At 42.4% G+C, this 26,091-nt stretch overlaps 1 protein-coding gene across 1 annotated transcript in view; it reads left to right on the plus strand.

Annotated features, from left to right (window-relative positions):
* The window catches only part of SGPP2 (sphingosine-1-phosphate phosphatase 2), a 123,070-nt gene that overhangs the window by 41,453 nt on the left and 55,526 nt on the right, over positions 1-26,091 (plus strand). The window contains exon 2 of the mRNA XM_062192810.1: positions 14,752-14,910. Coding sequence (XP_062048794.1) covers positions 14,752-14,910 — 159 coding nt within the window. The remainder of the gene's footprint in view (positions 1-14,751; positions 14,911-26,091) is intronic.

Here is a 26,091-nt window from a genome sequence, read left to right on the forward strand (position 1 = left end):
TCTGTGTCTAGATCTCTTTGTAATTGTGTTTCAAATGAATAAACCTTAAAAAGTAATAATCTCTTTAAAAAGAAGAAAATGTTATGTGATTCTTAAAATCCATGTACATAGGGTTTTTCAAATTAGTCCTGGCAAATGTGTACTATAAAGAAAACTGCATGAATTTCAAAAAATTTTTGGAACAAAATAAACTTGTCTTTTAACCCCGCTTTCCATGAGGTTTTTAAAATAGCCTCATATGTGCCCAAATAACTTCTTTACGTTTCAATGTTGTCTTTTAAAAATTCAGATTTTTCAGGGAATTAGAAATGGATGGGAACATGCTGCAGGTTGGAGACAGAATCAACCCTGCAACTCGTCCACATTGGGAATTGTGTATGTACATTGGGATTTGAGTGTGTACATTAGGAAGTTGTGTGCACATTGTGAATTGTGTATGTGTGTATAGTGGGAATTGTGTGTGTGTGTGTGCATATTGTGAAATCTTTGTGTGGAAACTGGGGTCAGGGACTGGGGAGGTAGGGTGGATGGAATTCTTGGATTAAAGCTAATGAATCCAAGTTTATAGGACTCCTTCTTGAACATCATATAGCTCTTCCAAATGTCATGTTGATAAGTTAATATAAACAAATCAGAAACATCTGCACCAAAAATCCCCGTGAACACACAAGGGCTTAACAATTAAATGGAAGAATGTTTGGCACAATGTGTTTCAGGTTTTAGCGGATCCAAAATGTTTTGAAAAACAGTTAAGTTCTTAAGACATTTTGAGAATTTAAGGAGCAGCTGGCTCTCCCACCCCCTTTAAAAATGGCAGTGGTTATTTCTGTTCTTTGTGTCATCTCCTTGTCTCCTTTGGGGCTTATTGTCTGCAGAGGAGGTTCTGTAGCACAGTCCCTCCTCTCTGGTCTCTGCAGTGAGGGCTACACATTGCTGTCCTGTGCAGGTAAAGGACTCACCTCTTACCCTCCCCCTCTTTTGTTCAGAGTCCGTTTTTTCCAGCTGCAAGGCTGGTCGGTCTCTAGATCCGTTTAGGTGGCACACTGAGGCTGCCATTGGTCTCACAATCTAGAGAATCTAAATATGCAGCTCTGGCTCACCCTTCCAGATGCTTCTCTGCTAGGCAGTTGGCCCTTGAGGAAAAAAAGGAAAGAGAGCAGCTGCTCAGAGAACGAGCTGCAATCAGATGGAAAACAAAGCGCAGGTTGTGCAGAAGGCTACAGCTTAAACCCCATAGTAAAGAAAAGCCACACTGGTTCCATGGTTCCATCCCCCTCAAGCCTCCCTCTTGTTCTTAGATGCAGACTGAGAGATCCCAATGAATGCCAACAAAGCAGATGAAAGTGATGAGTGCGCGGTTCCCTTTCACGCTCTTATTCTAAGACATTGTCCTTCCATTTTATTGACTTCCAGTCTCGCCATCCTGAAATTTTAATCACCGGAGCAGTGCGCAGACATCACTTAGATCGCTCAGCCTGTAATTCTATCTGCATCAGAAGATGAAAGAAAAAGCCCTCACACATTCCCATTGCTTCTGTTTTCCCCTTCAAGGGACATTGTCAATCTTCCTTAGCTTCCTAAGTAATCACGATTTAATTTTCTTTATAGGTCATAAAGTCTTGATTCCTAAACTTAAAAAAAATAAAAGTAATTAAAAGTGATGGGGGCATATTAGTCAATAGATTGTGATTTCAGGCCACCACATGCCTAGCTCACAATCTGACTCCACCCTGATGACTTCTAGTTAAGCCTTGTTAATTAGTGATATTTCTCTACTAGGTTTAAAAAAAAAAAAAATCTCAAAAAAAATTAAAAGGATTAAAGCAGGGTTTCATCCCACCATTTCTGAACCAAAATTTGTTTTCGTCTCACCAGTGAAGATCAGGTCACACCTCTGTTTAAAACCCTCCAGTTCTCCCAGCTTTGATGCCTAAACATGGCCGGCCTGATCCAGCTTCTGCTCTTGACTTTGTCTCCTGGTTCTCCGTTTTATGCCTGCCCTGCACCAGGACACAGAGCTGGCTCCTGCTTCCCCAGGTGTTCTCAGTGCCTTTTACTGTGTTCTCTCTAACCCATGGACCTGGACAGGACCCCCTCCTCTCCTCACTGGCAGCTCAGCTCAAATGGCTCCTCCTTGGAGAGCATTCCTGGGACACACATGTAGCACTGTGTGGCACATGGTCCTGCTGTTACTGCACCATAGTACATAGTGCTATGAAATATCTTGCTCCTTGTCAGTTTTCCATTGCTGAAGTATAAGCAGTGAATGGTTTAGGGCAGTGGCGGGAAATCTTTTCTTTCTGCCAAAGGCCATTTGGATATGTATAACACCATTCATGGGCCATAGAAAATTATCATCTTAAAAGATAGCCTGCTACAAATTTATTGAATTTGGAGTCCCACCGGCAATTGCTTTAGCAAGGCCAGATCAAATGATTTCCAGGGCCTTATATGGCTTGCAGGCCGGATGTTCCCCACCCCAGTCTAGGTAGTGGCTGGGTTTGTACCTGGGTATACACGTTATTAAGTGTCTCAGAATAGCTTGGAGAGTATGGCTTTTATAGCTACTCATCTCTACAGTGTGCAATGGCATTGCCACCAGAGCCCAGTCTTACTATAGGATCTATTTAGGGAATCCTGATTTCTAATGTTTGTGCTTTCCACTCTCCAATGGATAGATTAGGAATTCTGGCTGAATGTACAGTGTATGAGAGTCAGCAAACAAGGCAATGTCCTCCTGCCTTGGAGAACATCACTCTGACCTTGGAAGGAATTTTTCATAAAAGGCCCTGGCTTCAATAAATGGTTGTTAGTCCACTGTGGCAAAAAGAATGGCCGACATAAGGATCTCTGAGAGAGACCGTAGTGGAAAGAAGTGGCCATCAAAGAAGGATGTACTTTTCTCTGAAGGGAGGAGAGAACTTCCACTTTGCTTATGGCCTTGTCTAAGTACTGATGGAGATTGTGGATTTAGAAGGCTACCACAGCCTTGGCAGCTCATGTCAAGAGCCTCAGGTGATCACTGACATCATACATAACAGTGTCAATTGTTAACAACAGGAGTCATTCTGCGCTTACTTCCCATGCAGGACTTCTGTCCTCAGTGAGTTGTATTATGAGAATTAACTATAAAACTTGTTCTCAAACAGTTTTTTTTTGTGTGTGTATATGTGTGTGTGCAAATTGTTGAAATCTATACATAGTATAGAGTTATTCTGTGTATAAAGTTAATTGGAAATGAATCTTACTGGAGAATGGGACTGGGAATGGGAGAGGGAGGAGGAGGTAGGGTGGAAGTGGGAGTGGGAGGTCAGGTATGGTGGGAAGAATCACTATACTCCTGAAGTTGTACTTATGAAATTTGTACTCCTAAAATAGACATTTTCTTTGGGGAGGGAAATAAATAAATAAATGGTGGTCAGTCTGGAGACAGCAGGCTGGCACCTGTCTCCTTCTGCAATCCCGAGCGCTGGAGGACTTTGCCTACCTGGAGACATGATCTTGGGTAAGAATGTGACAACTCTCAGGAGCTCATGAGAACAAGCATGCAGGCCTCTTAGGGCAAATGTATGTATTGCAGATGCAGCTAAAAATGACAAAGAATTTCCCAGGTGGGTTGGGTTGAAAAAAGTTTGAAACTTCCAAAACCATTGATTTTAATAAGATACCCTCCTCTTAGTTTTGATTGTTTTCTTGAAAAAGCGTAAATTGATGCCTGCATCCTGGAAGAGAACATAACTACAGATGTTTCTTCCTGCAGAGGTCCTAGAACCTTGTTTGGAAGCCAGAATTCTGACAATGAGGCCAAAGCCCTTTTTAGGGAAACAAGAATTGTTTTTCACTGTTGTGATGGTCTGAGAGGTTAGGAATGCTGTTCAAACTCCATTTCTCCATTTTCACTCATTTTGAATTTGTTACCTAGGGATTTATGCAAACCTTCTTGAGTCAAGTCCGGTGCCCTAAGATGGCTTATTTCTTTCTCCATTATCATTCGGTCACTTGATCAGACTGCTGTGTCAGTGGAATGTGTCTCCCACGTGCCCTTGCCTTTAGCATCTTCCAGGGACCAGGTGCCTATCTGGGCTCAGTTCCTGCATTTGTACTACTGTCAATTTCTCAAGGAACTTCATCAGTGGTTCCCCTTCTGGTTTGTCATCAGCATTTTAATCTTCTGTTTTGATCACTTTACCTTACTTATTTTTTATTTATTTATTTATTTATTTATTTATTTTTTGACAGGCAGAGTGGACAGTGAGAGAGAGAGAGACAAAGAGAAAGGTCTTCCTTTTGCCGTTGGTTCACCCTCCAATGGCCGCCGCGGTAGCGCGCTGCGGCCAGCGCACCACGCTGTTCCGATGGCAGGAGCCAGGTGCTTCTCCTGGTCTCCCATGGGGTGCAGAGCCCAAACACTTGGGCTATCCTCCACTGCACTCCCTGGCCACAGCAGAGAGCTGGCCTGGAAGAGGGGCAACCGGGTCAGGATCGGTGCCCCGACCGGGACTAGAACCCGGTGTGCCGGCGCCGCAAGGCGGAGGATTAGCCTGTTGAGCCACGGCGCCGGCCTTACCTTACTTATTAATTCCAGTAGAGGACAAAATTGGAGAGTAAGCTCTTCTCTTGGATGCCCTTGTACCTTGCTATTCAGTGTGGCCCATGGGCTGGCACTGAGGCAATATTGGCACCAGCTTGGAGCTCCTTAGAATTCTCAGCCCTCCCCAGATCAACTGCACTAAAATCTGCATTTTAACAAGATCCCCAGGTGATCTGTATTCACATTAAAATAGAAAATCATTTTCCAGAATTCTTCACTGCTGTTACCACCACTGTCAACATCATCATAGCCAGCAGCCAGGTCTCACCGAGAAATTTCTTTGCCAGTTTCTGATCTCAGGACCTTGCCAACACCATCAACACTAGCTCATTTACTCCTCCCAACATCCCTATGTGGCATGTGCTATTATTATTCCTCTGCATTTGGGAAAACCAAAGCTCAGGGAGATCAAGCAATTCCCATGAAATTGTTCAGGTAGTAAGTAGGGCAGCCTGGCTGCAATCCCAGACGCTTTGCCTCCAGGGCTTGTGGTCCTAACCACCCGGCTCTGTGGCTGCCTTCCTCCTGGTCAGTCCACTCCATATTCCTTCGCTTTGTTCTCTTGGGTCTGTACAACTTCTGTAAAGCAAAGCTGTTGTGAAGGGAATGCTGCTGCTTAGTCTGTTCTGTAAGAGAACATTGGATCTTAAAATAAATTTTAAATAAGACTGAGTCGTACCCCATGTATATTTGATCTCTGTCAGCCACAGAGAATGAGCTCTTTCTACTGCTTCAAATAAAGTGGATTGCTTAGTGTTGCAGATTCCCACCGGAGCTCCAGAATGTGAACTCCTTCTGGCTCGGTTAAGATAGTGAAGTATCTTGAACTTGACCTTTGGAAGAACATTTATATTTACAGCTCTAATCTGAAAAAAAAAAAAAAAAAAAAGGAGGGAGTGATACAAGTAAGATGACCTTGCAGTGGCATTGGTTCAGAGTTTATCAAATCCTTTAAAGATCTTAAGGCCGGAATACCTAGAGCCTGTGTATTCAAGGCCAAAGATTAATTACGAGAACGTGGGATATGGGATCTGGAAAAGATTAGAGTCAGTGGTTTTCAAGCTGATCACTGAGCTGCTCAAAGGAAGCTCCAGAGAAGGACAGTGGGAATGGGGGGCTGCCTCATCTGAGATAGGGGTTCCTTGGGCCTCTCTTCACTTTCAATTAATGCAGACTTTCAATCTTTTATCATCTTATCTAATAGGCTCTGAGGCAGCATTTTATTTAATGAACATTTTTCCTACTTTAAAAAACAAATTCTGTACATGAAAAAGCAACTGAACTAATTCTCCATTCTTTGCATCCTTGCCATTGAGGTCCTTGGGGTTAGAAAAGGCAAATTGACTTCCCCAAGGTCATGCATTGTTTGAACTAAAAGCTGTTTCTTATGTTCCTCCTTTGAAAGCTCAAAAGCTGGGCTGGCTGCCAAGTCTACAGGGTATTCACTCCTCTACTGTCTGGATCAGCCCTTATTACACCCCCTGGCGCTGACCTGGGTATGTTTCCTTTGCATTTAGGATTCCTCAGTGTGTGTTTGGAAAACAAAACACTGCTCACGTGTTCCTGGCAGGGCTGAGTCCAGAGTCGTACGTTCTCAGTGTTCTTTCTCTGATACCATGCAGGCAGTCTCGAGGTCTCCCTCTCTTCCCTGACTTATTTATACATTTAAGACAGCCTTGCAGAGAACACTGAATACTCCAATATCCACAAAATAGAGCAGCTCTTCTTGGGCCAAGAGGTTAAATTACTGAAAATGCTATTTTTAGAGCATGGGCATTTGAAGAATTTATGACCAAAGAGAGAAGATGGGATTAGGATATGGAGATCACAGGAACCCTATGAAAACACTTGGTTTTCTTGCTTTTTTTTTTTTTTTAACCTTCAGAAATAAACCAAGAAATAAGATAAAATCTAATGAGAATTTCAGTGACATTTTGCAGTTAGCAGTAGCGGATGTGTGGGTAATTTCCATTCTGTCAGCCCTTGTGTACCAGTACCTCATTTGGCTGTGTGACAGGTGTGTGTGTGTAAATACACACACACACATACATACATACATATACACACACACATACATACAGAGAAGTATTTTCTTTCTTTTTTAAAAAAGGTTTATTTTTTAAAAGCAGTTACAAAGAGAGGTGGGGGCCTGGGAGTACCTACCATTTGCAGTTTCACTTCCCAAATGGCTGCAAAAGCTGGGACTGGGCCAGGCCAGAACCAAGAGCCAGTAACTTCACCCAGGTCTCCCACATGGGTGGCAGGAACACAAGCACTTGGGTCATCCTCCACTGCCTTCCCTAGCACATTGGCAGGGAACTGAATCAAAAGCAGAGCAGCAGGACTTGAACCAGAGCCAATCATGAGATGTCAGCTTTGAAGGCACTAGCTTAACCCACTGCAACAGAACACTAGCCCTGAAGTGTTCGTATTTCTTTTTTTCTAAATTTATTTATTTGAAAGTCAATGTTAGAGAACAGGAGGGAAGAAATGGGGGCAGGGGGAGAAAGAGAGAGACCGAGACCATCCATTCATTCACTTCTCCAATAGCCTCAACAGACAGTGCTGGGCCAGGCCAAAGGTAGCCTCACCAGAGTCTCTCATGTGGGGGAGCCCAAGCACTTTGTTCATCTTCTGCTGTTTTCCCAGGTGCACCAGCAGGAAGCCTGATCAGAAGTAGAGCAGCAGGAACTCAAGCTGGCACCCATATGGGATACTGGCACTGCATTGGAGGCTCAACCTGCTATACCACTGGCCCTGGAATGTTTTATTCCTAAGAGTAGCTCTCATGATCTTTGATCTGAAATATTGTTTGTTAATACCTGTGTCCTGAGTGTGTGCCCCAGAACCAAGGCCATCATCTCCTTGAAATGTAGAAGGGGGAGGTATTTGGCATAGTGGTCAAGTTGCCACTTGGAATGGTGGCATTCCACACGGAAGTGCCTAGTTCGAGTCCTGGCTGCTCCACTTCTGATCTAGTTATTGCATACACTGGCTTAAGTTTAAATACTTGGCTCTCTGCAACCTGTGTGGATAACCAAGATGCAGTTCCTAGTCCCTGACTTCACCCTGGCCCAGTTACAGCTGTTGTGGGCATTTGAGGGCATGAACCAGTGGATGGGAAATCCTTCTCTGTCTCTCTGAACTTTGAAATAAAATGAAAATAAATAAATATTCTTTTAATATAGAAGAATTTTAGGGCTTGTTTTCTTTCTCTCAGTCTTTATCTTTCTCTCTGCCATTCCACTTTACCTACTATTTCTATTTCTAACCCCTGCATCTGCTTTAATTGCTACCAATGGGACCAACATATACACTGAGACTAAAATTCTTATTATTTCCCAAGATGTATTAAAGTCATACACACTGAGATTTCCTATAAGGGAGATATAGATTCTTTCTCTGAAAAGATAAGTACTTACCGCTTCACTTTAGTACTTACAAACTCTGAGTATTTGGAGATAAATATTGGCTCTCAAGCTATTTACTTGTGGATACAAAGACATTATCTAGGGATTCTTTTGGGTGTCCTATATACAGGTATATGCTGATATGTTAAGTTTTCCCTTTGGTTCTTCTGTTCCTAAGAAGATTCAGATGTTATTTATCTCTTCCTTCAAAGAAGATAATCCCTGAAAATTATAAAAAAGCATGTTTAAAGATGTTAATTAGTAATGTGTAACACTAAAGCAGTTTCCTGTTATCGTGGGTGGCCTTTTCAAATATTTAGTAAGATAAAGATATTGGGTAAGTCTCTTGGGTAAGTCTCTAGAGTAGGGAAGTAATTGTTGCTGAGTCTTATAATGTCATATAATACCTGGATAACATGAAATGACACCAGGGAGGAATTTGACCTTTGGTGGAATTTAGCAAGATTTCTCCTTGTAAATCTTCAAAGTTGGTCAGATTATCAGGTGTACCTGGTAGCTGATGGGTTAAAATAACAAACCTTGATATAAAAAAGAGATCTTGACAGGGTTTGCCTCAAGGTCAAGCCTGTTGGAGACATGTTTTAAAACAGAACCTGCAGAGATTAGTTCTTATGTCAGGCAAGTCATGGCTGTGCACTAGAGAAAGGCATTTGTTACTTATTTACTTGTTATAGTCCCTTGTCATTGTTTTGCAAAACTGCATATACTATCTTAGCAGAGAGGTGAAAGTAAATACTTGCTTATTTGGTTCATTTTGTTAATAATTTTCTTTCTGTTAGGGTGGGATCTATTGTCTTTTTCTGTAATTTGAATGCATTTAGAAGTAACATTCATCCCTAGTGAGAGAGCTCCTTTGAGCTTATAACACATGCTTGCCCCAACCAGTAGTAGTCTCCAGAGTAGTGTGCACTGCTTGGCTTGAGACTGAATCCTTGAACTTACTATGACACATTTAGACAAATCCAGATCCACTCTTGGAGCAGAGGTTGGCATTAACTTACTCCTGAGTCACAAGGCTCTGTGGGGGAGGACGGGGAAAGTGATGCCGGAGTGAAATCGGGAACCTCTTAGAAAGGTTGCTAGGCAGCCAGAAGTATCAAGTACAGTTACATCCTTGCCATTTTCAAGGTCATCTTTTTTCATTTAAGTAGAAGTAGACGGCTTCGACAACTGGCTAAGATACTCTTGACCTATACCAGGGAGCCCGGGTTCAATACAAAGCTCTGCTGCTGACTCAGGCTTCTTGCTAATGTATATTCTGAGAGGCAGCAGTGATGGCTCGAGTAGTTGGGTTCCTGCCACCCACAGGAGAGCTCTGCATTGAATTCTAGTTCTTGACTTCAGCCTGGCCCAGTCTTGGCTGTTGTGGTCATTTGGGGAGTGAGCTAGCCAATGGGAAGTCCATTTCTCTCTCTTGTTCTCTTTTACTATCTCTCTTTCTCTCTGCCTCTCAAATTCATACATTTTTTAAAAAAATTTAAGTTTAGTAAGTACACAAAGTACATTTGGCTTTTTTCAAAGCCTCAAACACAATATTGGTCCTTTATAAATGTATTGCCCATAGATAAGAGCTCCTGGCTCTTCTGAATGTTTTTACCACACAGCACAGGTACTGGACATGACAGGCATGAGGTGAACATTTGCACAATAAGTACATATTAATTTGTTCTTTGAATTCCCTCAGGATTCAAAGACCTCAGTCTTTGTATAGAACAAACAAAAAGGGGCCAGCACTGTGGCGTTAACGGGTAAAGCCTTTTGAGTCCACAGTTGTCCCATATGGACGCCGGTTCATATCCCGGCTGCTCCACTTCCAATCCAGCTCTCTGCTATGGCCTGGGAAAGCAGTAGAAGATGGCCCAAGTCCTTGGGCCCTGCACCCATGTGGGAGACCAGGAAGAAGCTCCTGGCTCCTGGCTTTGGATCGGTGCAGCTCCAGCCATTGTGGCCATTTGGGGAGTGAACCAGCAGATGGAAGACTTCTCTCTCCCTCTCTCACACTGCCTCTCCTTCTCTCTCTCTGTAACTCTTTCAAATAAATAAATACATCTTTATATTAAAAAAAAGAACAAATAAAAATCCAGACTTCTAAGAGCCTTTACAAAGGGGCCCTTTTCCTCCCCATTTTCAGTGTTGGCGTTTTAGTTTATTTCTAAAAGTTTATGACTACCTGAAATAGTATTATACTTTTTAGATTCTTTTAATGGGTGACAACATTTTGATTTTTATTACTAATATACCAAACTATAAGGCTGTCTACTTTTTAAAGAGATTGCCTATTTCTGTTTTAATGTCCTTAACTTTTTTTTTCCTGCCCATTTCCGGGATAAGAGGGAGGGAGAGCATCGTAGAAGACGGGAGAGCACTTTGGCGGGACCCGTGTGCACTAGATACAGTGTTCTAAGCATTTTAACAGGAGTTGTGTGCACTTGCTCTATGTGCTTTTCACACCATCACTTTGGTGGATTGACTGTTAGTTCCATTTAAGATATGAACTAAAGACATTTAGATGAGAGGGTTTTTTTTCCCTAAAGATTTGGCTTTGATTATTCTTTGCTGCCTTAACAAATTATCACAAACGTCATGGTTTAAAGCAGCACAGATTTGTTCTCTTACAGCTCTGGAAGTCAGAAAACCAAAATGGGTAATACTGGGGCCAGTGTGCAGTATAGTGGGTGAAGCTGAAGCTCACATCTACCATGCTGGCATCCAGTATGGTGCTGGATCATGTGTTGGCTATTCCACTTCAGATCCAGCTTCCTGCTAATGAGCTGGGAAAAGCAGCAGAAGGTGGCCCAAGTGTTTGAGCCCCTGCCATCCATATGGAAGACTCAGATGAAGCTCTTGGTTCCTGGCTTTGGCCTGGCCCAGCCCTGGCTGTTGTGGCCATCTGTGGGAGTGACCCAGTAGATGCAACATGTCTCTCTCTCTCTCTCTATCTCTCTCTCTCTCTGTAACTCTGACTTTCAAAATAAATAAATCTTTGAAAAAAAAACACAAAAAATAATAGATCATATTGACTAAATGGAGGTGTAAACAGGACTGTGTTCTTTCTGTATCCTCAGGAATGCTTGCTTGATTTTTCCATCTTCTGAAGGACCTGTAGTCCTTGATTTGTGGCCCCTTGCCCTGTATTCAAAGCCTCTTCAAATCACTCTCTGACTCTGATATTTTGGCCTCTTTCCATTTTTTTTTAACTTTTAGTTAATGAATATAAATTTCCAAAGTACAGCTTATGGATTACAATGGCTTCCCCTCCCATAACTTCTCTCCCACCTGCAACCCTCCCCTTTCCTGCTCCCTCTCCCCTTCCATTCACATCAAGATTCATTTTCAATTCTCTTTATACACAGAAGATCAGTTTAGTATATATTAACTAAAGATTTCAACAGTTTCCCACACATAGCAACACAAATTGAAAAAATACTGTTGGAGTACTAGTTATAGCATTAAATCACAATGTACAGCACATTAAGGACAGAGATCCTACATGATATTTTTAAAAAATTAATTAATTTTCTATGCAATTTCCAATTTAACACCAGGTTTTTTTTTTTCATTTTCAATTATCTTTATATACAGAAGATCGATTCAGTATATACTAAGTAAAGATTTCATCAGTTTGCACCCACACAGAAACACAAAGTGTAAAAATACTGTTTTAGTACTAGTTATAGCATCACTTCACATTGGACAACACATTAAGGACAGATCCAACATGAGATGTAAGTACACAGTGACTCCTGTTGTTGACTTAACAATTTGACACTCTTGTTTATGGCATCAGTAATCTCCCTAGGTACCAGTCATGAGTTTCCAAGGCTATGGAAGCCTTTAGGGTTCGCCAACTTTGATATTATTCCAATAGGGTCATAGTCAAAGTGGAAGTTCTCTCCTCCCTTCAGAGAAAGGTACCTCCTTCTTTGATGGCCCCGTTCTTTCCACTGAGATCTCACTCACAGAGATCTTTCATTCAGGTCTTATTTTTCTTTTTTTTTTTCCAGAGTGTCTTGGTTTTCCATGCCTAAAATACTTTCATGGGCTCTTCAGCCAGATCTGAATGCCTTAAGGGCTGATTCTGAGGCCAGAGTGCTATTTATGACATCTGCCATTCTATGAGTCTGCTGTGTATCCCCTTCCCATGTTGGATCGTTCTCTCCCTTTTTGGTTCTATGAGTTAGTATTAGCAGACACTAGTCTTGTTTGTGTGATCCCTTTGACTCTTAGACCTATCAGTGTGATCAATTGTGAACTGAAGATGATCACTTGGACTAGTGAGATTGCATTGGTACGTGCCACCTTGATGGGATTGTATTGGAATCCCCTGGCACATTTCTAACTCCACCATTTGGGGCAAGTCCGATTGAGCATGTCCCAAATTGTACATCTCCTCCCTCTCTTATTCCCACTCTTATATTTAACAGGGATCACTTAGTTAAAATTTCAACACCTAAGAATAAATGTGTGTTAATTACAGAGTTCAACCACTAGTACTAGAACAACAACAACAACAAAAATACTAAAAATGATAAAGTATTACATTGGATGGAGGAATCTGGAAAACATCATGCTGAGTGAATTAAGCCAGTCCCAAAGAGACAAATATCATTTGTTTTCCCTGATCGGTGACAACTAACTGAACACCAATGGGGAAACCTGTTGAAGTGAAATGGACACTATAAGAAACAATGACCTGATCAGCTCTTGTCCTGACTGTTGATGTACAATGTAATACTTTATCCTTTTTAGTATTTTTTTTGTTTTTGTTGTTGTTGTTCTTTCCTTTTTTTTTTTAAAAAAGAAGCCTTGTAATTATATACAGTTTTCCCAGATAATCCAGGATAATCTCTCCATCTGAAGATCATTATTTTTTTTAAAAAGATTTTATTTATTTGAGAGGTAGAGTTACAGACAGTTAGAGGAAGAGACAGAGAGAAAGGTCTTCCTTCCGTTGGTTCACTCCCCAGATAGCCACAAAGGCAGGAGCTGCACCGATTCAAAGCAAGGATCCAGGCACTTCCTCCTGGTCTCCCACATGGGTGCAGGGGCCCAAGTACTTGGGCCATCTCCCACTGCCATCCCAGGCCATAGTGGAGAGCTGGATGGGAAGAGGAGCAGCCGGGACTAGAACCGGCGCCCACATGGGACGCTGGCACTGCAGGCGGAGGATTAACCCACTGTGCCATGGCGCCAGCCCTGATCATTAATTTAATTATATCTAAAGTTCCTTTTAATACATAAGTTAATTGATTTATGGGTTCTAGGAATTAGGGAATGAAAACCTTTGAGGGGGTCATTTTTCTGCCCACTGCAGTCAGAGACCCACACAGTGCCCTTATAGAGTTTACTTTATGAGTTGACTTTTTGTTACTATAACGAAATATCTGAGGTAACTCACTTTACAAATAGAAAAGGTTTGCTTTGGCTTATGCTTCTGGAGGCTCACAGTCTAAGATCACTGACTCCATTGGTTTCCCTCTGGTGATGGTGTTCTTGCTGACAGAATCCCAAAGAAGCATGGGGCGTCACATGACTAGAAACACGGAGTGTGCATATCTTTCTATGTCTGTGTGGTCTCTTATAAAGCCACCAGCATGTAATCATAGGAGATCTACCCTATTGACCCAACCCAATCTGTTCTCCTTCTCAAGAGGCTCCACCTTCAAACACCATAATTAGATTTAATTTCCACCTTCTTAGCACCATTCACTTATGATTTGAGGGGGGTTTAAAGTCCTATATGGCATGAAAAGCCAAGACACTGTGGCAAAAAAAAATGTTCTACATGAAGGATCTCTGTGAGTGAGACCCTAGCAGAAAGAAGTGGCCATCAAAGAAGAATGTACTTTTCTTTTAAGGGAGGAGAATACTTCCACTTTGCTTATGGCCTTACCCAAATACTGACAGAGTATGTAGACTCAAAAGACTTCCATAACCTAGGCAGCTCATGTCAAAAGCCTCAGGTGGTCACTGATGTCATCTATTAAGAGTGTTAATTATTAAATTAACAACGGGGAGTCACTGTGCACTAACTCCCCATGCAGGACCTCTGTCCTCAATGAGTTGTATTATGAGAGGTAACTGTAAAACTAGTTCTCAAACTGTTTGTGTGTGTGTGTGTGTGCAAATTGTTGAAATCTTTACTTAGTATAGAGTTGGTCTTCTGTGTACAAAGTTAATTGGAAATGAATCTTAATGGAGAATGAGACTGGCAGGGGGAGAGGGTGGAGGAGGAGGGATGGAGTGTGGGTGGGAGGGTGGGTATGGTGGGAAGAATAACTCTATCCCTAAAGTTGTACTTATGAAATTTGTATTCTTTAAAAAATAAATTTAAAAAAATTTTTAAAAGAAAATGTATATTATAAAAAAAAAGTCCTATATGAGTTCAGAAGCCAAATCATATTGAAACCATGGCAATCTCCCTAAAGTTTCTAGCCTTCTGTCCAAAGAAGAAAAAAATCTTTGACTTTTTGTGTCTGCTGATATTTCTGTTTTTGATATTATTTAATTTTGCAAAGAACTAATGTGATCTGTTTTTACGTCAACACATTGGGTTTGACAGATGTTCAACAGTGATGTAGACTGAGAGTATGATGCTGTAATAATGTTGTGAGGCGGGGAGCAGCACCTTGGCAATCAAGTTGCATGAGTTTGAGACAAGAGTTTCTAGAACTTTCCCCTCAGTGATGTGTTGAATGAACTCATCAATCTCCTAACTTTGTCTTTCAGGCTTATGTGCAGAAATATGTAGTGAAGAATTATTTCTACTATTACCTGTTCAGATTTTCTGCTGCGTTGGGTCAAGAAGTGTTCTATATCACATTCCTTCCATTCACTCACTGGAATATTGACCCATATTTATCCAGAAGGCTGGTCATGATATGGGTGGTAAGTGTCACCATTACTTATTATCCACTGCCTATTGGAAGACAATTACCTGCTTTGTTATTCAAGTACTTTGCACATATGTGCTTTTTAAAAAACTACTAAGAGCTGAATTTGTTGCCTGATTTACTTTGAAAAAATTTAAAAGCTACAAATGCAACTTGCTTTGTAGAAACTGTGTTTTCATGTCCCTTGAAGTATTCCTTCCTGTGTGTGAAGAAAACTAGAAGAGAGGAGATGTGATGAGCAGAGGAGAAAGCTCCTTGCTCAGAACCCATGCAGGGGTATACAGTGTATCCTCCCAAGAGGCCCATTTCTCTTTTTTCTTTTCTTTTTAAATAACTGATAATAGCTATATGTATTTATGGGGTACAGGGTTATATTTCAATATAATATGTATATAATATGTATTGATCAGATAGGTAATTTAGCATTTCCATCACCTTATCACTTATTTGCTTGGAGCCTTCAACCTCTGGGTTACTGTAAACTACTCATCCTATGGCCAAGAGAACCTTTTTAGTAAAATTTGATCAAAATCTAAAACTAGAAGCTGTTGACTTATCAACCCAAGCAGTATTTGATAGGCTAAAATAATGAGAATCTGGGCATTGTCCTCGAGGAACTCAGCATAGTGGGACAGCTGCAAATTCACGAAAACCTAGTGGCAGTTCCAGGTGGCCAGGTGGAGCCCTTTTCTGCTGTTTAGCTTGAGATCCCTTCATTTAACTTTATTCATGACCCAAGCAGTTCTGAGACTGTTCTGTGACTCAAGATTCTGCCCTAAATATAAGAGTTCAGAAACATTGTCTGGGTGTGAAAGAGAAGCTGTGTAATCTTAAGCAATTGACCTCCCCATGGTGGGCTTTATTCTTCTCATTTATTAGAGTGGACTTGATCAAGGACCATAAATGCCAGTGTCTTCAGGGGCAGATGAGAGTAGTGAAACAGTGCCCTCCTGAGTGGGTGGATGGGGTGTCCCCAATAATCATTCTCCTTGTGGCCAAATGGGGGCACTACAGAGCAGCTCCCCCTCTGCTCTGCACATGGAGTCTGTAGGAGGAGAGGAGGGGGGAAATAGGACCAGGATTGCCAAATCTCATTTTTCATACAAGATCTCCTAGTTTTTCAATGTAGGCTTACATTTCAAAAACATTATATGTCAACTGAACAAAGAATCCTTGAAGTTCAAATATAGGAGCCTTGGTTTGAAGCCTCTAGTCAAAAGAACTAAAGTCTTAGTTAGGATTATTTGACCCCATATTCTTCCTGACTCTTTCATCTTCTGAAACTACAAAGTACTCTTTCCTTTCCCCGTGCCTGTGTCCCACCTGGCCGTCTTCTGAAATAGAGCTCCTGACTCAAAGTACAACCCAAGAACCTGCAAAGTCACAAGCCTCTGGCAGATCCTAAATTGTCTCTTTGCTTTTGTGAAATCTGCTTCAGGATCTGTGGGAACCTGGGGTGGGGGCAGGAAAGGGGGAGTGGGACACATCCCCTCCATTCTTGAGATTTGGAAACCTGTGTAAAACCCATGGTGCTTGAATTTCTTTAACCCTGCAATTTATTTTCTGAGATATGTATTTAGGTTAAAAATCCCAACAGTTTATGTTGGTTAAGTGGGGAAGATGATGCTAAGTTCTTTTAATAACCCGAGACTATCCTGTAATGTGTATAGTCAGCTCAGGGACAACGGTCTTCCCACTGAGGGTGGAAACTTTCAGTCCTGATGGGAGGCTGAGGCTAAGGAATTCTCTGATTGCCAGTATTGATTGTTATTTGATGCTTCAGATTCCTCATTTCAAAGAGCTCACAGTGCCTGTTTGAGATAGAATAACAATTCTTTGACCAGAGAGTGAGCAAATAAAATCTTAGCCTGAGAAAGGAAAGAGTAACCTTGAATGCGTGGCTTGTCCCAAGCCTTGGTAGTCCGTCATTTGATATTTTAGTTGGGTGCCCTGCCTGGTCCACGGAGCATGCATGCCGTTCTGTGTGGTCAGCTGTATCTGTAAGGGTGGCAAGGGCAGGGCAAGGCACAGTGCCCATTTTTGCCAGTTCCTGGTGGAAAGAATGATGCCATTCCAAATGATGTGGTTGTGGCGAGGTGGAGGTGTATGTTTATGTGTTGGCAAGGAACGAACTGTATGTTGGGTTTCAGAGAGAATGGAGACATGCGTGGTTTTGCTCCAGTGTTGAAGGTGGATGGATGGAAGGGAAGTTCCTGGTGGTGTTAGATTCACAGGGAGAGAGGATTCGAGCACCAAGAGGTTGTTATCTCAGGCCTGCCAGGGCAATCAGCTTCCCACTGAGGGGACTTTTTTCATGTAAGGGATATCGCTAAATGAGGGTTAAGAAATGTTAATTACATCCAGGTCAGAGTTGAAGTCTTGCAACTTTAAATACCTTAGCTCATCCCAAAGTGGTTTGAAGGCAGCTGAATTCAAGAGTGCCCAGCCTCTTGTCTTGTTGTATTCATTTGACAGCTGTCATTGGGTGAAGACCCAACTGGTTTTATTGCATTTGAATATTATGTGTTACGTTAGAATTTATGGTTGTAGTAACTGCTCTTTTTTACCTTCATAATTGTTCTCCTCTCCATTATACATCTTTTATTGCTTTCATTGGCATCTGTTTTCATTAGTGTATTTGTACTTCATAACAGTATGCTGGTATCGTTTTATAGATCGAGATAGTATTACATCCAATTATAATAATATCTCACAAGGAGTGCTTAGCATGCACCTCATTGACTGCAACAACCTTTATATTCTTTACCTGGTGGAAGCTGCCAGCAGTCCTGAGGAGTGGTCATTATCAGCCTGTTTTATGGGTTGCTTAAGTAACTTACCTAGGATCACAGTGGAAGAAGTGGCAGAGAGGCTCTCCTGTTTTTTTTTTTTTTCTTTTTTTTAAGATGTTATTTATTTATTTGAGAGGTAGAGTTACAGCCAGTGAGAGGGAGACACAGAGAGAAAGGTCTTCCGTCCATTGGTTCACTCCCCAGATGGCTGCAATGGCCCCAAACCTAAGTGGTAGGAAGAACATCTTTGTAAATGTGCTTTAAGTTGTTAAGACTGGGGCTCTCCTTGCTATTTGTTTTCACTGAGTTTTACTTCTGCCCTCATAGTATTGATGAGCCTGATGCTCCACTACCTTTCCTGACAAGTCGGAGGGAATTTATCCTGGCACACTTAGCGGAGCTTTAGTTAAATTAGCTGAAAGACATCAATCAAATCGTTTCTTCTCCTTCTGTCCCACATCAAAGCTTGTTACCCCGTCTCCGGGCTCGAAGGAGTCTTAGACAGAAAAGTCTGTGAACGGGCTCTGCTAGGACCTAGGACGCTTGCAGAGGGGCTGGAAAGGCTGCTTCAGAGAGTGGCTCTGCGTGGAACAGGAATTAACCAGTCCGGACTCTACTTCTGCATTAAGTAAAACACTGCAGGTTGTATTGCTGTTGCTTAAAAAGATGAGAGGCAATTTCATTGCAACCGTGCAGTGTTCAGCTTCGTAACATGAGGCAAAGTCTCTCTCACGAGTTTGCTAAATCCAGTTATTCTCTATTTTGTAAAACGGCAGTGTAAATATTGATACCACAATCGATCCTTGAGGCTTGGAAGGCTCATTTTCTCTGTTCTTATGGTATTTTGCTTTTTTATATCTGGCCTCTTTTCACAGATATTTCATGGCATTAGTAATTATGTTAAAGGCCCTGGTTGGTTCTTTAAGTTTTCAAGCACAGGTAATTTCACTTCTAATAATTAGTGATTTTAAATTTTGTATTTACTTATTTATTTCTTTGTAGATAAAAAAGAGGGGGGCCGGTGTTTTGTAGCAGTGGGTTAGGCCACTGCCTGCAATGCCAGTATCCCATATGAGTGCCGGTTTGAGTCCCAGCTACTCCAGTTCCAGTTCCCTGCTAATGTGCCTGGGAAAAGGATTGTCTTAAGTTTTGAGACCCCTGCCACACATGTGGAAGACCTAGATGGAATTCCAGGCTCCTGGACTTTGGCCTAGCTGGCCTAGCTGGCCTAGCCTTGGCCATTGCAGCCATTTGGGGTGTGTACCAAATGTGTCTCTCTGTCTCTTGCTCTCTGTAACTCTACCTTTGAAATAAATAAATAAATAAATAAATAAGTAAATCTGGATGGAAGGAGGGGAACATTTTCATTCTTCCTAGACAGCCTAATGTTGGAGAGCTCCAGTCTAAAATGATATTATTTGACATCTCTCACATTCTGATTATATTATATTTTTATCAGCTAACTAGTTGATATCCTTAGTACAAAGCAGACCAAAAATTTACATTAAATTGTACCTAGAGAGTGAAGTATATAGAGTTTAGGATATTATTTTATAACACTGTCCCAAAGTTGGTTAAGAGGTGAACTTTGTCAAAATAGACTATGGATGTGGCCAGGCTGCCATCTGGCTGTCTCCTAGGTAGGGAGGTAAGAAAAAAAAAAAAAACCCTGTCCCATCCCAGTAATTCACAGCCCCCAGATTGGAGTCAGTTTTAGTGCCGAAAGATGACGTAAAATGTGATTATCTCTTAATCCTCCATTTAAACCACTACCACTGTTCACTTCAAAAGGTCGCCCTGATTGTTAAGTTGGTTCTTGCTGGAGATTAATGAGTCTTTAAAACTATTCAACAATGGCCAGATTATAACCCTCACTAACTCATAGTGAATGAAATAGAGTTAGGCGTCAGGGATTCTGCCCATTCTGTCTGAAGTAGAATCTGTAATTTAGCCGTAGTTAAATATTAAGTCAATGTCTGTAGGGGGTTTGTGATATAGCCTGAATTGGTTGGCTGTTGAAACACAATAAGGAAAAGTTTGCATTTTAGTTTTCTTTTTTTAAAGAAAAAAAAAAAAGCCTTAAACCTCTAATCATATGAGAACAAATAAATTTGGATCTCTGATTATCACCTGATTTGGATCCCTGATTATCTCTGATTATCGATAGTGTCATTATCTGCAAAATTTTTCTGTGTGTGTGTCTTTTAGGAGGACAACTGAAGAATGTGTGCACATTCTTCCCTACCACTCCCAGCCCCTTTGCTCCTCTCTGCTCCACACCTCCTAAGGAAGTGCTGCTGATTGAGTAGAATTATCCTCCCGTGTAGGCGTTATACTGTGCCCTTGCCCTCCAGAGTAGCACTTCTTTTTTTTATAGAAAACTTTTATTTAATAGATATAAACTTCAAAAGTACAACTTTTGGATTATAGCAGTTCTTCCCCCCTCCCCCATAACCACCCTCCCACCTGCAAACCGTCCCACCTCCTACTCCCTCTCCCATCCCATTCTTCATTAAAATTCATTTTTAATTATCTTTATATACAGATCAATTTAGTATATACTAAGTAAAGATTTGAACAGTTTGTACCCACACAGAAACACAAAGTATAAAGTACTGTTTGAGTACTAGTTATACCATTAATTCACATAGCACAACACATTAAGGACAGAGGTCCTACTTGGGGAGCAGGTGCACAGTGACTCCTATTGTTGATTTAACAATTGACACTTTTATCATGTCATGAGCTGCCAAGGCTATGGAAGCCTCTTGAGTTCACAAACTCTGATCTTATTTAGACAGGGCCATAATCAAAGTGGAAGTTCTCTCTCCCTTCAGAGAAAGGTACCTCCTTCTTTGATGGCCCGTTCTTTCCACTGGGATCTCACAGTGATCTTTCATTTAGGTCATTTTTTGCCACAGTGTCTTGGCTTTCCATGCCTGAAATACAGAGTATCACTTCTGATGCCTCACTTAGCTTATCCGGTGGATCATGGATTGCTTTTAAAGCTTAGCTAGGTATAAAATTGAAACAGCAGAATCCTGGAGGCTGGATACCTTTAAGAATGAAACTAGGTTAGATCTAAAATAATGCAAAGAACTGAACATTTTCTAGAGAGTTTTGTTGTGGAGTCAGTCCTTCTCCCCTCCCTTTAACTTTATTCCAGCTCTTAATTTTTCTATCAAGAAAGACACTGCAGAGAGAATGCTCTTGTTGTGACCAAACCTGCCCTCCCCCACTACAGGCTCATCGGGCCTTAAGGGTCTTTACAAAGCCCCCCTTCTGGATTGGTTCTGTCCCAGATTCTCTCCCACTCATTTGTGAAATCACAGGAAAGAGAATGAACCAATCAATAGGCTCTGGGAACCTTTATGTTAGATGAGTTTTTAAAATAAAATCTTAACAACTCTCTCTAAAAAAAAATTCATCTGGGACTGGCATTGTACTGTAGTGGATTAACCACTGCACGCAACACTGGTATCCCATATCAGCACTGGTTCAAGTCCTGGCTGCTCCACTTCTGACCCAGTTCCCTGCTAATGTGCCTGCGAAGGCTGCAGATGGCCCAAGTACTTGGGTCCCTGCACCCCCATGGGAGGCCCAGATGGAGTTCTGGGCTCCTGGATTCAATAAACCAATGGATGGAAGACCTCTTTCTTTCTCTGTATTCCCTTCTTTCTATAATTCTGCCTTGCAAATAAGTGAAATAAATCTTAAAACAAAAACAACTGCCCCTTTTTTTCTTTTCAATATTTATTTATTTGAAAGGCAAAATTACAGGGAGGGAGAGGGAAAGATAGGGGGACAGAGATCTTCCATCCTCTGGTTCACTTCCCAAGTGGCTGTAATGGCCGGGGCTGGGCCAAGCTGAAGCCAGGAGCCAGGAGCCAGGAGCTCCATCTAGGCTTCCCACATGGCTGCAGAGACCCAAGGACTTGGGCCATGCTCTTCTGTTTTCCCAAATGCATTAGCAGGAAACTTGATTGGAAGTGGAGCAGCTAAGACTCAAATCAGAACCCATACTTGCCAGTTTTCACAGATGAGAAAACTGAAACCCAAAGAGAATATGTGGTTTGAAGGGGACATAGCCAGTTAGTGGAATAGTGGTCATCATACCTGCTTCTATCTCTAACCCCCATCTGTTCCTCTCTACTGCTCTACCCTGCCTCAAAAGGCAAAACTGTACATTTTTCTCCAAATCCAATTACTCAGAAATGTGCTTTGCCTGTTTCGTTGGAACAGCTCCAGTTGGCATTGCAGTCTCATTTGCAAGTGCCCTCTCTGGACGGCAGTCACACGTCCTGCATTTTGCACACATCCCCCTTGCAGTGTGCTGTGGGCCCTGGGAGGACTCCCCTCCCTGTTTGTCCCAGATTTTAACTTACCAGGAAGGCCAGAGCATCCCCAGGACCTTAGCAGGGTGGAAGGGCTTTGGTCCTTTTGTTTCAGAGCTGAGGTGTGGGGAGGGCTGCCTGCTAATCCTGTGAGTTTGTCATCCTGCGGCCCAGGCCCCCACTTCCGCATCCTATTTTGCAAAGCAGCCAAGTGGAAAAGAAGGAGTGCAGAAAAAAGTGGGCCTTTGTCCTAATCAGGACGTGGGGGTTTGACCTGGAGGGGACTGGGCATTTTTCTTGTCGGTATGCCTCCCGCTCCCCAGGCTTCTGCCTCTGGGGCACCTTCATCTCGCCTGCCTGCCACGGCTGTCCAGCCTCTGGGGTGACTGATGAAGGACCGCACATTCCTCGGTGGCTCTCCTCGGGCGCCTGAGGGCTGGGCCAGGTCCCCTGCGCTGGGCCCAGGATGGACATGCTTTCATCAGCTCAGGGCTCTATCAGGTCACAGCTGGAGAGGCCGCGCTTTATTCTGGGATTTTCTCAAAGCTCGGGAGCCACAAGACAAACCTGGTGTTATTATCCAGACAGCTGTCATCGCCCGGGTTCCCTCCCACCCAGGGAGGGTGGGGCCTCGCCAGGAGCCTTTTGTGACCTCTGATCCCTGGTGCAGATGAGATCAACCTCAGCCTCCATTCCTTTCCTTCCAAGCCTTGCTGCCTCCAGATGCCAGGCAGGCCCTTCTGTACAGTGGCTGGGAGGCCCTGTGTTTGCCAAAGGCCTCGCCAGCTGAGGGTTAATCTGGGAAACAAAGGCTGCCTGGCTCTGGCTGCAGGGACACCAGCCCTCTCCCCAGCCTCTCACCTCCCCAATGATCCTGACCGTCTCCTGGCATCCAAAGCTTCAGTATCAGCCCCAGCGGGCTCCTTACTGGCCTGAGTCTAGCTCAAGTGCTCTTATCACAGCCTCCACAAGGTGGAACGAGGGGTCTTGACAGATACATGAGAAGGCGCTACAGTCCAAATGCTTATGAATAACCGGCACCCTGGCATCTGTAAGTGGGAGGCACACACAGCTGTGCTGGCACAGGTCCACTGTTCCTCCGACAGAGATGGACCGCGTGCCGGCGTTCAAGGCAGTAATGGCTCTCATGTAGTGACAGGCATCATGGATGAGTCTTTATTATGTGCTGGTGTGAAGCTGTGACCTTTACAAACACCACTGAGTGAAGTGCAGGCACTGCTAGCGATATTCTCGTTTTAAAAGTGAGGAATTGATGTGAGAAGGCAGCCAAGCTGACAACACCAAACAGCAGTCAAGCTGAGATCTGAACCCACAGCCGTCAGATTCCAGAATCCTGGAAACTCTGCTCCACCCTAAGCTTTTCCCTGAGTTTTGCTAAGTATAGTCTGATTTTCATGTAATAAATGTGTTCAGTTCATTTTACTTTTCATTTTACAAGTATTAAATCACATTAATAACAAATGGGAAAAAAAGGAGAAGAAAATGTCCCCTAAATCCTACCTCATTGTTGATTCGAGGGTTCTTTACCCTCTCCATCTGCTTGTGTGTTTTGTGCAGTGTTTAGTCACATGATACAGTTTATATCCTGCTCTGTGATAAGAGGTGTGACAGAAGGTTCAAGAGGACTTGCAAATCAACAACTGCAGTTTGAGCAATTGGCCAGTGCTGTTATCCCTGGGCCTCAGTGGGACCATCTGTAATTGAACAAAACAACCAAAGGGCCCTTACCATTTCAACAGTTTGTGATGATTATTGGTGACGATACAACTTTGAGGACAGTCTTTTTAATCATATGCTCTGACTTCAGCAACGCATCTGCCCCATACATTCCCCCTAGGGATCAACACACACCTTGACTGTTGGCTCCTCTTTCCAGCTTTCTTGTGGTCTTCCATGACAGGAAGAGGGAGCAAGAGTTAGGAATTCTCTGTGAAAAAGGACCCCAGGGAGGAACGGTTGAACCTCCTTCTGGATCTGCGTCACCAGGAGTCATTTGGCCATGCGAATTCAAGCTGAAGGACAGTGGGATCCACAAAAGTGCAGGGGTATCCTAGTGCAGGCACAAAGGCAAGATGGGGAACATCAAACACACAAGCCTGGCTCTCGGTTTAGGCCTGTGTGCCTGTCTAGGTACACACACACACATATATAAATTCATTGTTTGCATTGCATACGCTCAGATTTAACAAGAAAAATATGTTTTGTCTTTGTCCTCTTTAGAATTAAATTTCTTCTGGAACGTCCAGGCACTGAAATCAGAAGGGGAAGAAAGTGTTTTGTTTAATTTAAAAATGCTTTTTGAACACAAAGCAATTTGATTCTGGGGGCTAGGGAATGACATTCTGAAGATTTTCCATAAAATTCTAACTTGGAAATTCTCAAACTGTGAGCAGCAGCAGGCTTGCTTCCTTTCATACTCATGTTGGTAAACACATGCTAAATGAGTAAAACCAGAGAGTGGATTTCTTTCATTAGGCCATACCCGAAGATTTCTGGCAAAGCAGAACATAAAGCCCTGCACCGAATACTAACTCTGCAATTTTGATTGCGCACCTGTAACATGCCGCTAGCCTGTGAGGGCTTCTTGAATAAAGCTGAGCAATTTTCAGGGTTTGTCTTCATAACTGAGAAAATAAGTAACTAGGAAACATGGACACAGGGTGATGGACTGAAAGTCTCCATTTTGCTGTAGCCAGTAAGGATCGCATCTTGACTGTGTAATTAGAATTCGAACAAGGATTTGAAAGAAAGCATGGGGGCTTGTTTGCTTGGGTATGCTTTCCCAACAAGCTAAATGTTCTTTCAGGCTTTTGCCAGAAACTTAAACCTAAATCTGTAAATCTGTACTACAGACAGCTTTTAGAATGTGCGTTGAAGACTACATTTTATGCTCTTAAAAAAAAAAAAAAGAAGAAGAAGAAGAAGTCTGATCTACTGATCTACGAAGACTGTTTGACTATTTGTCCTAGAGGGAAATCAAAAGGTGTGTCTGTAACACTGAAAGGATTAAATCATTAAAACCCTGTCAAACTCTGAATTGCAGAAAACGTGCCTGTCTTAATTTAAAACATCTTAACTACCTAAAAGGATGTGTTTAGATGTTGTTAATCTCATCTAGCTCTCTTCTATATGTTAATTCTGAGTGAATTTCTACATTCATGAGAAAATATATTTAAAAGAAATTTAAGGTTTTCTTTAAAGGATATGAAAGCACCTAGAGTCTTTAGAGTGTCCCCTTTAAAATTAAAATATAAAGAGCCGTATAAGGGGGTGGGCCCAGGTTTAGAAAATGTTTGGTAAGCAGAGCAGTGGTTTTACAGTTGAAGTCATCTTCAAAGCTAAGATGAATGGGCACCCAAATCAAAACCCAAGTGGTGAGAAATATTCCTTTGAGGTCATTTGGACATTTATCAGTTTTGCAACGTGTAATTCTGAGGTTATGTGTATTTGGACATTAGAAGTTGATACAAGTGAGAAGACAGGCATGCAGCCCTCCTTTGAAGGCAAATCACAAAACATCTTCTGCATCTTGTATTTTTGTAGATGCATCAAGCTTAGGTCTCGGCTGTGTTTGGTTTTGAGGTCTTGTCACCATGGACATAATTCATTAGATCTATCAAAGACAAAATTACAACAGTTTAATTTAATGATCTTAATTGGCTTCCTCCCCACCCCATCTAGAGGTAGGTAATGCATCACTCCATGAAGTAGAATAAGTATTCTAATCGTCACAGCAAAGGAGCTTGGTTTTATACATGGAGAAAAGCTGCAGAAAACAGGAGGAAAAAAGCAAAAAGCAGTTCGGTTTTTTCAAAATTGCTTTCCTTGAAAGGTGGGCACTGCCGGCGCCGCGGCTCACTAGGCTAATCCTCCGCCTTGCGGCGCCAGCACACCGGGTTCTAGTCCCGGTCGGGGCACCGATCCTGTCCCGGTTGCCCCTCTTCCAGGCCAGCTCTCTGCTGTGGCCCGGGAGTGCAGTGGAGGATGGCCCAAGTGCTTGGGCCCTGCACCCCATGGGAGACCAGGAGA

This window comes from Lepus europaeus, chromosome 1 (genome assembly GCF_033115175.1).
Source record: "Lepus europaeus isolate LE1 chromosome 1, mLepTim1.pri, whole genome shotgun sequence".
Classification (NCBI taxonomy): domain Eukaryota; kingdom Metazoa; phylum Chordata; class Mammalia; order Lagomorpha; family Leporidae; genus Lepus; species Lepus europaeus.